A 15257-nucleotide genomic window follows, 5' to 3' on the forward strand; every position below is an offset into this window, starting at 1 on the left:
GTTCAGCAAATCTGGGTGGGGCCTGAGGTTCTAGAGCTTTAATAAGCTCTCAGGTGAAACCACTGCTGCTGGTGTGTGGTCTACACTTCAAGTAGTAAGGGTTTAGACACCTTTGTAATTCCAGCCCTTAGGAGGCATCTAAAATAATCTGTCTGATTTACTAGTCTGACAAGGCTGAGTTTTGAGCAATACAATTTTACCAAATGAGATCTACTTGGATCATTAGATACATGAGAATATTTAATTTGCAAAGAATTTACTGAGTGCTTACTATGTGCCTAGTGCTACACCAGGTACTTTTATAATTAAATAAATTACATTCCTCCTAAAAGTCATGACAGAAATGACGGAAGGTTCAACAAGAAATTTAGTAAAGATTTTGGGCACACATATGCCAACTCTATTACGGTGCTGTAGTTGAGCGATAAGAAAGTCAATGGTGTCATAAATTTTTGGTATAAGTGTAAATAAGCTATATATTTTCATGTGTAATGTGATTACAGCATTACAAGATTTACAGAATAATGTTTTAAAATGGGGCTTAAATGAATGTATGAATGGACATAAAACACTTAAGGTCAGTGCTTAAAGTGAGAGAAATAAATGCGATGGCTTATCAACAGAACAATCCATATATGTATTTTAGATGTTTCTAAATAGAAGTAAAGTGGCAACGTACATCCTCTCCCAAGTCAAGTACTGCCCAGATTTCATTAAGTTCACTTAGAAAGATTTTATATACTCATGAAGAGAATAAAAAGAATGAGAAACAAAACAGTGAAAACAGCATGTCTGCACTTTGACAGATGGATTAAGAATAGTAATGTGTGTAACTTACCTCCTTGAATGACTGCAGTAGGTTACTACCAGAAACTGAGAGTGTAATGTCTATATGATGCATTATAAACAACGGCTCTTCCTGTGTCTGGTATGGAAAACAGGCTAGATTGTCTGCTATATACAAGAGCATAGTCACGTCTGTTTTCTGTAAATTTTAAGAAAAAGCACATATGTTTAGCGGATAATCTAGAAACCCATCCAAAAAAGCTTTTTTAGAAAAAATACAGGGCACTTTCACCTCACTTAATGTTAGAGAGAGAGATAAGCAGACACACACATGGGGAGAGTGGGCAGAGACACAGAGAGACAGAGAGAGAGCAGGAGGGAGAGAAATATAGAGGAGGAAAAAGGGAGAGGGAGAGAGGTGTAAGAAAAAGGGAGAAGGGGGAACATAAATAGAATTTTATAAAATAATCTTAGGCCCATTTTTTATTTTATAATGACTTACACTATGCTATCTCAAGAGGTGAAATTTTTTATTGCATCCATGTGAAATTCCTTGAGGTTTTCTTACAGAGTATATGGAATCTTTATGATAAATCCATACCATATCAGAAAGTATACATGAAAGTTAAATCATTGTGCTACTAAGAGTTTAACCTATATGGAGATCAGTTACACACAGTTACTATTCTGCCCTCAAAATAACTACTAATTATAGTACTAATACATAGGTTAAAAGAAAAAACCTAAATCCACGTACTCATAAACATTTGTCAGTTTCCTGTGTATATGTAATTCAGAATATCAGAGTTGTTTTGACAATGCTATCAGTTTCACACTATAAGTACTCTGAGGTAGGCAAAATTTAAGAGGATTATTGTTATTTGCTTGCTTTAAAAAGAAGTAATAGAGAATTCAAGCATTTCATGATCATAAACAGAAGGGCATATTAATATTCAAATTTCTTTTAAATATTTATAGCTCAAGGAAAAAAAAAAGCTCACAACTAAAAAGCACTCCCTCCTACCATCTACCCTCCCCTGCCATGGAAACAACATAAAACCCAACAGCAGCAGCAACAAGATCCCATAGCACAGATGGAATAACCTTCCTATTAATATTCGTAAGAGTATCACTCTCACTCTATTTTTACTTTACGGTATGTATCAACACCCATGTTACAGACGAAAAAATGTAGACATAAAACCCTACCTCATCTATTAGTTTAACATTATAATTTATACATATATTTTCAAAACTCATATATATTTTATTTTTATATATTTATATTTATATAAATATTTTCTTCAACATCCATAAAAGCCCTGTATTTCTCTTTCCTTTCAAAGTTCTTCAAAGAATAGTTTAGACTGCTCCTCCCATGTCTTCCCCACTATTTTTTTTCAAAGGAGACATGATATCGCTCACTGCCATCTTGAACTCCTGGGCTCAAGCAATCGCTTTGCCTAGGTCTCACAAGTAACTAGGTAGCTAGCAGTATAGGTGCATGCCACAAGGCCTGGCTGAGTTTTATTTTTTAATTTTTGTAGAGACAGGGTCTCTGGTATGGAACTCCTGGGCTCAAGCAATCATCTGGCTTGGGTGCTGGGATTACAAGCATGAGTCATCTCACCTGGCCCTCCCTCTTCAATTACAATCTGCTTTTGTCCCTCACTGCTTGACTGTTTTTGTCCATGAAGTTCACCATTCTACTCTATTTTTCACTTCTACTCTCCTTGCCTTCACAGTAGCATCTGACTATCATCCACACTTTCCTTCACGAAATCTACTTCCTAAGTTTTCTCTTCCTAGCTCTTTGACTACTCCCTTTTTATGTACTACTCAAGCCAACTCCTTTGCATCTGACTTTGGCAACAATCCTATTCTTTCAGGTGCTCAAGATAAAAATACTCCAGTTGTCCACTTACTATTCTTTTTACACAGTCTCACTTAATTCTTTCCTCAAATTTCTTTTCTACTATCCATCCTTTTTTTTTTTTTTTTTTAATTGAGATGGAGTCTGGTTCTGTTGCCCAGGCTGGAGTGCAGTGGCGTGATCTCAGCTCACTGCCACTCTCTGCCCCCCAGGTTCAAGTGATTCTCATGCCCTGGCTTCCAAGTAGCTGGGACTACAGGTGTGCGCCATCACACCTGGCTAATTTTTTTTGTACTTTTAGTAGTGACGGCGTTTTGCCGTGTTGGCCAGGCTGTTTTCGAACTCCTGACCTCAGGTGATCCGCCCGCCTTGGCCTCCCAAAATGTTGGGATTACAGGTGTGAGCCACGGCACCCGATCTCTACTATCCATTCTTTTTCTCCCCTACTGTTGTCACAATAGGTTAATTTCTTATTACCTCCAGTGTGACCACAATGCTAAAAAATTTCTTCTTCCTAAACTGCTCTTTGGCAACTGTCCTCATTATTTTATTCGCACACTTCCAATGTTTTTTTTTTTTTTTTTTTGCCATCTACAGGATCCTCTATATACTATTCCTCATTATGACCTTTCTGCCCCAGTCAAATAACAAACTATTCATTATTAACCACACATTCTTGTCTTTTACATTTTTGGCCCCTACTGGAACATCTTCCTTCCCTGGTTTATATAGCAGATCCCTCTCATTCTATCCCTCTGGGCCTTCAGGCATTTGTTCTTTCTCTGACATTCTTTGTTGGAGATACTTAGAAGAAAGCATTGCATTGTGAGAGCTGGGTTTCCAGTTTAGCATTTCAAATGCTGAGATGACAGAACATCTAGTCAATGACATAAAGCAGGCAGTGAAACCACATAGGAATGAAGTTCTTTTGGAGAGAAACAAGGACTGGAACAATATTATCAATACAAACCACCAGGGCACTCAGGATATACTAACCATAATCACTATTAATTTTGTGTCCTATCCCCACAACTGGAGGGAAAATCCTTTCAGGGCAAAAGCACTATGTTATATCATCTGGCACTCCTAGTATAGTGTCCTATACACAATGCAAACTTAATACTGATGATATGATGATAATGTTGATGATAAATTTCACACAGTACTTAAAAAGAAGAGGTCTAGTAAGATATCTACACTATGGTAATTATAATTTTGCTTTATTGCAAAAATCTGCTGTCAGGCTAACAAGTAATTAAAGTATTTCTTTTGTTCTTTTCTTTTGCTTTTTTTTTGTTTTTTGTTTTTTTTTTTGAGACGGAGTCTCGCTCTGTCGGCCAGGCTGGAATGCAAAGGCGTGATCTTGGCTCACTGCAACCTCTGCCTCTCGGGTTCAAGCAATTCTTCTGCCTCAGCCTCCTGAGTAGCTGGGATTACAGGCGCGTGCCACCACGCCCGGCTGATTTTCATATTTTTAGTAGAGACGGGGTTTCACCATGTTGGTCAGGCTGGTCTCGAACTCCTGACCTTGTGATCCACCTGCCTTGGCCTCCCAAAGTGCTGGGATTACAGGCGTGAGTCACCATGCCTGGCCTCTTTTGTTCTTTTAAAAGTTGCTATACACATAGACTCATGTGCGCTCTGTGTGGGCAGAAACCATATCTGTCTTTACTATTTTATGCTCGTTAAACTTCTTAGCACAATGGCTGGTACGTAGCAGATGCTGAACAAATATTGCGTAAAATAAATAAATTAAAAGGTAAACTTAAAAGAATATTCAGTTTTCTTGGCCTATGGTCCTGGCCAATGCAACTAGTGCAACAGCCAGAAGGGTCAAAATTGTAATTATGGTAATCCCCCCTTATTGTTGTTTTGCTTTCCATAGTTTCAGTTACCCTTGGTCAACCATAGTCCAAAAATAGGTGAGTAAACTACAACAAGGTATTTTGAGAGAGAGAGAGAAAAGCAAGATCCCATTCACATAACTTTTATTACAGTATACTGTTATAATTGCTCTATTTTATTATCATTGTTAATCTCTTACTGTGACTAATTTAGAAATTAAAACTTTAACATAGGTTTGTAGATACTGGAAAAACTAGTAGTGTCATGTGCCACATAACCATGTTTCAGTCAATGACAAACCATATATATAATGACGGTCCCATAAGATTACCCTATCATATTTTTACTGTACCTTTTCTATGTTTAGATATGTTTATACACACGGATACTTATGATTGTGTTAGTTATCTACAGTATTCAGTACAGTAACATGCTGTACAGGTTTGCAGCCTAGGAACAATATAGCTTAGGTAGGCTACAACATCTAGGTTTGTGTAAGTAAGATATTCACCCCACAAAGAAATTGCCTAACTATGCATTTCTCCAAATGTATCCTTGTCATTAAGTGATGCATGACTGCATATATAAGATTTAGTACTATCCATGGTTTCATGCATCCACTGGGGGTCATGAAATGTATCTTTAAGGATAAGGGAGGACTACTATACACAAAAGTGGACTACTATACACAAAACTGACTTCCCTTCATTAAGGAAAGTCAAGTTGAACAACTAGGGATCTCAACAACCAAAAACCTATAACAGTTATTCTCTAACAATATTTGAGGTAATCGATTCCCAATGTGATTAGTTTAGTGATGGTGCTTATTTAAAGATATGCTTACAGAATCTGTTATCAAAGTTTATGGGATATTCAGTATGGAGGCAAAGTTATACATTATTCCTCATTATACTTTTTCTTATACAAAATTTCCCCTTCAATTTTGACTGTGTACTTTGTAAATAACTTAGAAGATTAAGAAAACATTTGATGAAGTTACTATCATATACTAATAAAATGGTAATATTTTAAAAATAGTGACTACTTTATCCATAAAATTTCTAGAACATTTATTTTCTTAAAATAATAAGTTTTTGTGCTTACTGCTGTGTCATCAAAGAGGTTGAGTAAAGAAATAAGAAAGGCTCGTCTGTGTTGGCGGTTTCCACGGATCATGGAGTAAAGGTGTGAACACAAAGCGCTAGAGGACTCGTCTTGTCTGAAACCCCTTACAGGATCTTTTAGGCATGTGTTGATTGCCTGTTGTACCTGGTAAGACATCTTCATACCAGCCACTGCTTTCATCTGAAATCAATACAAGTCTCATTTTTGTCAAGGAAATTAAAAGACACAACTTAAAAATATACTTAGAGCATTACATCCTGAGGCTAGCTTCATTATTTGGTTTTCTTAATTAAAATAATACGAATCACAGAATGAAGTGCTAGAAGGAACATCAGAGATTATCTCTTACAATTCCCTCATTTCAAAGAAGAAAAAAAAAATGAGGCCCAGGAGAGTCATTGCAGCCAAGTTCACACAGTAGGATATAAAATCTAGGTTTCCGGATTTTTAGTCTGGTGTGCTTGGTACTGTCACCTCTAGCCCAATCTTAACTTTAAACTAGAAAAAACACCTTGGGAGACTAACTTAGTTGCATGTTTAGAAGATAGGTACTAAGTAAGACATTTTATTCCAATTATGAATGTGGGCAAGGTATTTATCAAAGACATGCTTTACTCAAGAAAAATGCTTAAATTTAGGTTATAAAATGTTAAAATACATACATGAATGAATCCAGCATATTTTTTGTCTATTTCCACAAGTTGCTGATCAGCCTTGTTCCGCATAGCAGGTTCTGGGTCTGTGCCCATAGCAATTAAATATGGCACACACTGGAAATAAAAAAAAATTATGAGATATCACGGTAGTAAAAACTCTCTATTTAGACATACGTCAAAACTTTCTGTATATCTGAGATATATGAATTTAACCTTATAGGCTTTCCTATAAAGGCTATGATTTAGTGTTCTTTTTAAAGTGACAAATCTTTGAGATTCAGCTTAAATCCAGAAAGCACTGGAGCACCAGCAAAAATACTAATGTGGTAAAATTTAAACAATTTCATTGTAAATTTAAGGTTCTTTAAACATAAAGCATTCCCACACTAAGAATATCTATTTAAGATTCTGATATAGGCTACAAATGTATAATCCAGTAGTTTTTAAAGCTTGATTAGATTTGCCTTGTAAAGATAATATAGGGCAAACAGTAATTTGCTTTCCATACTCAAAGCTAGGAAAATATAATTGTTTTTCAAAGTGATTTCAGATGTGGCTTTGAGGATCAGATAGTTGGTAACAGTCATATTCACTGTACTTCTAGAGTCAAAAAACAGTACTACTATGTTAAGCGAGTCTGAATCAAAAAGCAATGTGAAGGCCAGAAAAACAACAAACTTATAACTTTAAAATACAGACATGGCATTAAATGAAAGAAATGATCATGTTAAATCTCAAATCAGGAAAGAAAAAAGGCTGTAAGGTGGGTGCGGTGGCTCATGCCTGTAATCCCAGCACTTTGCGACGCTGAGGCAGGCAGATGACTTGAGCTCAGAAGTTTGAGACCAGCCTGGCCAATATGGTAAAACCCCGTCTCTACAAAAATGCAAAATTTAGCCAGATGGTGGCGCACACCTGTAGTCTCAGCTACTTGGGAGGCTGAGGTGGGAAGACTGCTTGAGTCCAGGAGGCAGAGGCTGCAGTGAGCCAAGACTGCGTCATTGCACTCCAGCCAAAAAAAAAAAAAAAAAAAAAAGGCCAGAGAGAACGCCCTTGGTTAACTAGCAGAATCTGCAAATGGACTATATATTAGATAATATTGTATCAGTGTTAAACTTTCTAAATTTAATGATTATAATATGGTTTTGTAAGAGAATGCCCTTGTTCTTAGAAAATATATGCTGAAGTGTTTAGTGGTAAAGAATTATAATTACCTGAAACTTCCTACCAAATGATTCAGAAAAAAGCAGATGTATAAAAGGGAGAGAGAGAAAGCAATTGTGGCAAAATGTCAACAAATGGTGAATATAGGTGAAGAGTATAAAGGAATTCATACAATACTTTTGTAATTTCTTTGCGTGAATTTTGTTTTTTTTTTGGAGATACAGTCTCCCTCTGTTGGCCAGGCTGGAGTGCAATGGCACGGTCTTCGCTCACTGCAACCTCCGCTTCCTGGGTTCAAGAAATTTTCCTGCCTCAGCCTCCCATGTAGCTGGGACTACAGGCATGCGCAACCACACCTGGCTAATTTTTGTGTTTTTAGTAGAGACGGGGTTTTGCCATGTTGGCTATGCTGGTTTTGAACTCCTGACCCAAGTGATCCGCCCACCTCCGCCTCCCAAACTGCTGGGATTACACGTGGGAGACACTGCACCTGACTCCTTTGTGTGAAATTTAAAAAAAAGTTTAAAAAGCATATATAATAAAAAGCACCCAACAATGAGCCCTCGGTAGTTCAAAAAGGTCACAGTCTCAATGTACTACTGTTACATTATAATGTATGATTCTTTATGATAATAACCTGGAGTCAGGAAGAACAGGATAAATATTTGTTAACATGTTTTGTTTCAGGACATAGGGAAGACGACAGTATGTTTAAATATATCATATTTTCAAAAAGTTCCATTGAAAAATACCCAAAATAAAAATCTTGAAGGGTACAGACTCTGCTTATTTAATACATACACTTTTGTAGCCTATGGCGCTCTCTTGACCATCAGATGGTATATACTACTACATCAGCATTGGCTGCCAATCTTCAGTAATACTAATGTCTTTTATCACATCGTTTTGTCCTCATATCAATGCTATGAGGTGTCAGGTAGTTGGTGCCATCCCCAACTTAAAGATGAAGGAATTGGGATTACATAATTTACTTTTCTGTGGACTAAGACCCTGTTGAACAGATTATACTTTTAAACCCAGTGAACTCTCTTCACATAGATTGTTGGATCTTAGGGACAAAAGTAAGTATGAATTAAAACAAATATCCCTACTTAGAAAAATAATTTGAGTATATGTTCTGTCAATAGAAATTACAAGTTGGTTTATAACAGAGACAATATTATGAATATATGGGTATTTTGCAGTAGTCATAACCCAAGAGATTATCTAAAACTTCTAGATTCTTAAGAGTTTAGTACAAAGAAGAGTAAGAGGAACAAAGAACTACTTATTCTCTATAATCACAATGTATCAAATGACAACTAATCTGGCTCTTTTATTAAGTTGCTGCTGCCATAAAACATGCTTACCTGAACTGGATGAATAAGACCTTGATTTAGAGTCAATGCAATGACATTTAGGGCAAAGTGGCGTACACTTGACTGGGTGTGAAAAAATGCCTCAAGCACCTGTTTGAGATAAAGCTGCATGATGGAACTACTCATCCCTGAGGAAACATCACCCATTTCTTTCAAGTCTTCCTGTTTTGCAACTTTCTTCCCTGCAAAAGAAAGCAAAGGATAAACACATATTAAGAGCACCTATACTAACTTTACTAAATATTTCAAAATTAGGCCATAAGCAAAATCACAAAACGTTATAGCTAGTGTTCTGGCTCAATGGTTGTGTGTGTGTGTGTGTGTGTGTGTGTGTCTGCGTCTGTGTCAGAGGCCCCTTTGAGAACCCAATGAGAAGTATAATCTCTCTCCTCCCTCAAAATGTTAATGTTTACACACATATACAATTTTAAAACTATTTTAGAGAATTTAAGAATATGCTAAAGCCCAGTTACAGACCTCAGCATAAGGACTGCTATTTAACTGAATTTCTTCGTCTAACGTATCAGGAAATTTAGATATTTAGATCAAAGGAGATAAAGCCATTATAATATAACCATAGCTATGAAATTTAAAAATATATTTTCACTTACAGTCTCTATCTGCCTGCTGCATACGTGTATCTTCTTCTTGTAGGTAGGTCTGAAGGTTTTTTAACACTTGTATTTTTAAATTGACTGAGGAGTTCTTATCAGATAAAATATTATTATATAGATTCTTCACTTCTTGCTCGAACATTAGACTTGGATGCTGAATAAAGGCAAATCCTATGGGAGAGGGGAAAATCTCATCATATATTCATATTAAAATTAAAATTTAATAAATATGTTAATAAATTATATAAATGGCTCCTTATTTCAAAAAGTTAAAACTTAAAATGACTGGAAGAATATGCTGGTGGCCTTACCTAGAGAAGCATTAGAGCAGGTACTTCTTTCCCCATGAATTAAAAACAAGAAATTGCATTTCAAAGGAGAATTTCACACAAGAGGAAACCTTGAGGAGGGAGCAGGGCCTAGTGGCTAGGGGAGTGGATTAGGAGTCAGGAGTCTTGGGTTCTATTCCTGGCTCCACCACTGACTTGTAGTGTGACCTTGGGTGAGTCACATAATCTCTCTGTGCCTCAATTCTCCATCTGTAAAATGGGGATAATAATATTTACCACCCACCTACCTCACAGGGATGTTTTCAGGATTTAAGAAGTAATGTCTGCAAACATTTTTCAGATCCCCAGTAGAAGGTACTACATTGACATTATTTTTTTAAAAAAATTAAAATATATTCATTTGATGAAACAATATAATAAACCAGAGCAAAAAATATCTTCCACTTCTTTCTCATATAGCATTATAATAAGGCTACAATGCTGAATCCTATAACCACAGGTTAATAAGTAGCAATATATCATCCATGTTTATAATGTTTATTTGAGGAAAAAATGAAGATCTCTCATGACAGCAAGTATTATTGATAACAAACAACAAACTAAACTCAAAGCATAGAGTGATCAGATAACTAGCCCAAGGTCACTCAGGATAACTATGGCCCAGGCAAGATGTTTTTTATTAACTGGTCTAGAGGCAATATTTTCTGAATAGCGCTGCTTAAGTTAAAACTTCATCTTTTTGTACTCTGAAATACTTGTAACACTATTAGTTTTGCCACTCCATATAAATTATGTCCAGACTGAATATTTAAAGGTACACACTGGCTTGAAGTTAATATTGCACCAATTTAACTCCTTAGTAAATGATGTCTGAATTTTTACTCTATGTGCTACAAGTAATTTTCAAAAAGGGATAGAGGAGGAATAAAATGATAAGGTTTCAATTTATTTACAGATATCATAAACATGATTTAATAAGTAACTTAGAATCTTTTCTTACTCATTTTTGTTCAAAAGACTAATATAAATAACTAGTCATACATATTAAAGTATGAACCTTAATCATAATACTAAAATAAAATTTCCAAATAAGTTATTAATCTCATTGGGCAGCCTTACGTGTATAGTCGTTGCTTGGTATCCATGGGGGATTGGCTCCAGAACCTCCCAGGGATACCAAAATCCGTGGTTTCTCAAGTCTCTGACATAAAATGGGGTAGCATTTGCATATAACCTATTCACATCCTCCTGTATACTTTAAATCATCTCTAGATTATTTATATCTAACACAATGTAAATGCTATGTAAATTGCTGTTGTACTGTTTAGAGAATAATGACAAAAAAATCTGTACATATTTAGTATAAGTGTAATTGTTTTTTCTCAGTATTTCTGATTCTTGGTTAAATCCACAGATGTGAAACCCATGGATATGGAAGGCCAACCGTATCCGTACAAAAAAAAACAACAACAAAAACCAAAAACCTGGACAGACTGTTCTTGTATTTTTTTGAAGTGCATTCAATTCAGGTACTTTAATGCCATTCGCTTCCTATTTCCTCATATTCTAATTCCTTCCTAGATATAAGCCACACAGACCTGCCTAACAATTGCAAAACATGTTTTTATTACATCAGTGCTTCCTGGAAAAATAATATAAAACATGTATATATCCAAATTGTTCCTCCTGGGTTGCTAACTTTTTGCTTTTATATAAATAAGTCAGTGTAGACTGATCATTGTTTTAACTAGATGTGGCAGCTTCCTGTAGTGACAAAGCCTTGCAATGAAAAAGAATAATTACAAAAATGCAAAGAGCACAGAATTCTTCTACATTATTTTTCTTTATCAAATGGCTTTAATGAATGTTCTTCAGATACCCTATGGAGGAGGGGTGGAAGAAAGTATTGTTATCTCTATTTTACTAATGAAGAAACTGATAAAAAGACAAGTGGCTCGCTCAAGTTTACCCAGGAAGTCAATGGCCATAACAAGAATGGAACCCAGTTGTTTTAATCCCCAGATCTACATTCTATACACCAAATCCTACTAATAGAAACATATTAAAATAAACCAACAATTTAGATTCACAATATTTAAAAATGTGCTCTATCCCTCTCAAATAGCTACAATTTATAAAGAAATTTAGACTTACCTAGACCAATGATAGCTTTTGTTTGTACTTCTTCATCTGAATGTTTTGTAAAATACATCAATAGTTCAAGTACTTTATCTTTTATGTTAACCTAAGGGAAGGAAAACACATTAAAGTATTCATGAAGAGTAACTTAGATTAATTTTCAACTATAAAGGAAAAAAATACCTAAAGACAATGAGAATTTCTGTATGTGAACTTTATTAAAAAAAAAAAGTAACCAATTCCATTTATTTTAGAATAGTGGCATTCAAAGTATTAGTGTGTGACAAAGCAGCTTGTTTCGGAATGTGAATCAGTGTGTTCCCTTCATTGAAAAAAATTTTTAAAAAAAATCAGCTGTTGATGTCAACAGTGTGCCTACTGTTACAAAGCTGATATAACTTGTCAGAGAAATTTCATTATCTGGTTACACACCAGTAACAAAAAGTTCATGGATTAGCAGTCAGTCTGAGGACCATGCTTTGAGTAGCACTGTTTTCAGAATTTTCATTAAACCAGACTAATATTGCCTTCATCCTGGGTCATTACTGTTATTCTCAGATTACAGTGCCATATAGTTCTATGTTTTATAGCATTTTAAGTATTACTATCTTTACCTTGCTGTTGCCTTTAAAATCTTCCAGATCAAAATCAAAATGCCGACATAGTGCTCCAACAGTGAAAAGGGATCTAAGAAGTGCTGGTTTGTTTGTTAGAAGTGAAGTGTTATTTGGGTCCTCTTGGTGTTGACTTTTTAATTTTGAAATGGCACCTAATAAAGATAAGTAATATTTATAATATTTATCTTTGAATTACTCAGTTCAAGTAATTACTACTAATGAATCACAATTTTTTTTTTTTTGAGATGGAGTCTCACTCTGTCACCCAGGCTGGAGTGCAGTGACGTGATCTTAGCTCACTGCAACCTCCGCCTCCCGGGTTCAAGTGATTCTCCTGCCTCAGCTTCCCAAGTAGCTGGGATTACAGTTGTGTGCCACCATGCCTGGGACATTTTTGTATTTTTAGTAGAGAGACGGGGTTTCACCATGTTGGCCAGGTTGATCTCGAACTCCCGACCTCAGGTGATCCATCCGCCTTGGCCTCCCAAAGTGCTGGAATTACAGGTGTGAGCCACTGTGCCCGGCCAATTAATTTTTACTAATGGTTCTAAATATTAAGTATGTCTAGAATTATGAGGGCGCTCTTTTAGAGTCTAAACTAATTAATGTAAGAAAATTTAAATTTTACTTTTCACAGTGTGCAAAAAATTTACCAACCTTTACTTATCAGGAGATAAATTTCTGAAGTAATCACAGTGGGTTCTTAAGGGAATACAAAAGACACTAGACAATATTGTTTCTGAGAGGACCACAGTGGATAATCACACTTCATAGTTTCCTTGATTCTAGCCTTTTATCAAATGCATTTAAAATGAGCTGACACACTGCAGGACCTAGCAGAATAATTTTAAAACCCTGGTACTGAACTTACCATAGTATCTATTGAAACAAGCCCACACAAATTTAAAATTTTGTGTCACTTTATTTACAACAGCCCCAAGACAGCTGACACAATGTTGCACTACCTAAAAGATATAGAAAATGTTTGTTTAGATAAAAGTTAAAAATATACTATTTTAAAAACTTAGCTTTTTACAAATATTTGCTTTAAAAATAATATTAATAAAATATATTATAACTTTACACTAATGAATAAAGAAATGGTAAACTGAGTGCTTACAGTCATGCCATATTTGATGATGAGCTTCATCAGATCTTCTTCAATAGTGGCAAGGAAAGTTTCACTTGGATGCTCCATCAGTGGTACAACTAGCTCTAGGATTTTTGCAACATTGCAGATAACCATGAAATCATTTTGTGTCTATAAGAATAAAAATAATGCTTTATGAATATCCAAAACCTTAAAAGAAACTATATACAGTTTTATGTATTTGTGGGCAGAAATAGGGCATTTTGCACGTAAAGGTCCAGTTAAAAAAAAAAAGTCTATTAGAGTTTTTTTTTCAAGATATGGAAGAAGAAGCACCAGCATGTCAGGAATATGGACCAACAACTAACTTACCAAAATGTGACCTTGGGGTCACTTAATCACAATGTTAAAGTTATATTTTTTTTCCTAAAATGTAACACAAGTCAATTCTAAACAAGGGTATTTACGTATTGACAGCATTATACAAAGACTGGTACAGTTTTTACGATTAGTATTTTCCGAGCTGTGTATGTTAACCCAGTAGTTCTCAATCAGGAATAAGTTTCTTCCCCTGTATCCTGACACAGGAGTACTTGGCAGTGTCTGGAGACATTTTTGGTTGTCACAATGGGAGCCACTACTGGCATCTAGCGGCTACAGGCCAGGGATGCTGCTAAACAACCTGTAATGCACATAACAATCCTTGACAACAAAGAATAATCTAGTCCTGTCAATAGTGCTGAGGTTGAGAAACCCTGTGTTAAACTTTTCTGATAGATAAAAAAACATAGAATCCCAGAACTACGCAAAAGGCTTCTTTATTTTTAAGAAACAGTGTCTTGCTCAATTGCCCAGGTTGGAGTGCAGTGGCACAATCATAGCTCAATGCAATCCTGAATTCCTGAGCTTGAGCAATTTTCCTGACAGTCTCTCGAGTAGCTAGGACTACAGGTGCGTAACACTACACCCAGTTAATTTTTAAATTTTCTTTTTTTTCTTTTTTTGAGACGGAGTCTTGCTCCGTTGCCCAGGCTGGAGTGCAGTGGCGCGATCTTGGCTCACTGCAACCCCTGCCTCCCAGGTTCAAGCAACTCCCTGCCTCAGCCACCCAAGTAGCTGAGATGACAGGTGCCCACCACCATGCCTGGCTAATTTTTGTATTTTTAGTAGAGATGGGGTTTCACCATCTTGGCCAGGCTGGTCTGGGACTCCTGACCTCGTCATCCACCTGCCTTGGCCTCCCAAAGTGCCGGGATTACAGGTGTGAGCCACTGCACCTGGCCTTAATTTTCATTTTTGTAGAGACAGGGTCTCACTATGTTGCCCAGGCTGGTTGTGAATTCCTGGCCTCAAGTGATCCTCCTGCCTTGGCCACCCAAAGCACTGGGATTACAGGTGTGAGCCACCATGCTCAGCCTAGGACTTCTTTAAATTTAAATGTGTATTTCTTTGATTAGAAAAAGTAATAAGCATGTTTAAAAAAATAGGTAGAGACTTTTTAAAAAAAACCAAAAGGTAGAAAAGGATTTACAATAAAAAGTCTTGTTTCTATCTATCCTCCAGCCACCCAGTTCATTTCCCCAAAGGCAATCAGTTATGTGTGCGTGTGTGTGTGTGTGTGTGTTTGTGTAGTAAGGCTTTCAATGCATGTTTTTAATCTAGTTTTTTTTTTTTTTTTT

General features: G+C 36.0%; 1 protein-coding gene across 1 annotated transcript in view; it reads right to left on the reverse strand.

Moving 5' to 3' along the window:
* NIPBL (Nipped-B homolog (Drosophila)) overlaps nucleotides 1-15257 on the reverse strand; it is a 198880-nt gene that overhangs the window by 7683 nt on the left and 175940 nt on the right. The window contains exons 35-43 of the mRNA XM_012002359.1: nucleotides 13609-13749; nucleotides 13360-13453; nucleotides 12486-12640; nucleotides 11887-11977; nucleotides 9440-9613; nucleotides 8820-9010; nucleotides 6292-6399; nucleotides 5609-5809; nucleotides 839-985 (exon numbers count right to left, since the gene is read on the reverse strand). Of these exons, the coding sequence (XP_011857749.1) occupies nucleotides 839-985; nucleotides 5609-5809; nucleotides 6292-6399; nucleotides 8820-9010; nucleotides 9440-9613; nucleotides 11887-11977; nucleotides 12486-12640; nucleotides 13360-13453; nucleotides 13609-13749 (1302 nt within the window). The remainder of the gene's footprint in view (nucleotides 1-838; nucleotides 986-5608; nucleotides 5810-6291; nucleotides 6400-8819; nucleotides 9011-9439; nucleotides 9614-11886; nucleotides 11978-12485; nucleotides 12641-13359; nucleotides 13454-13608; nucleotides 13750-15257) is intronic.

The sequence above is a fragment of the Mandrillus leucophaeus genome, unplaced genomic scaffold (assembly GCF_000951045.1).
Source record: "Mandrillus leucophaeus isolate KB7577 unplaced genomic scaffold, Mleu.le_1.0 Scaffold684, whole genome shotgun sequence".
NCBI classification, from domain to species: Eukaryota; Metazoa; Chordata; class Mammalia; order Primates; family Cercopithecidae; genus Mandrillus; species Mandrillus leucophaeus.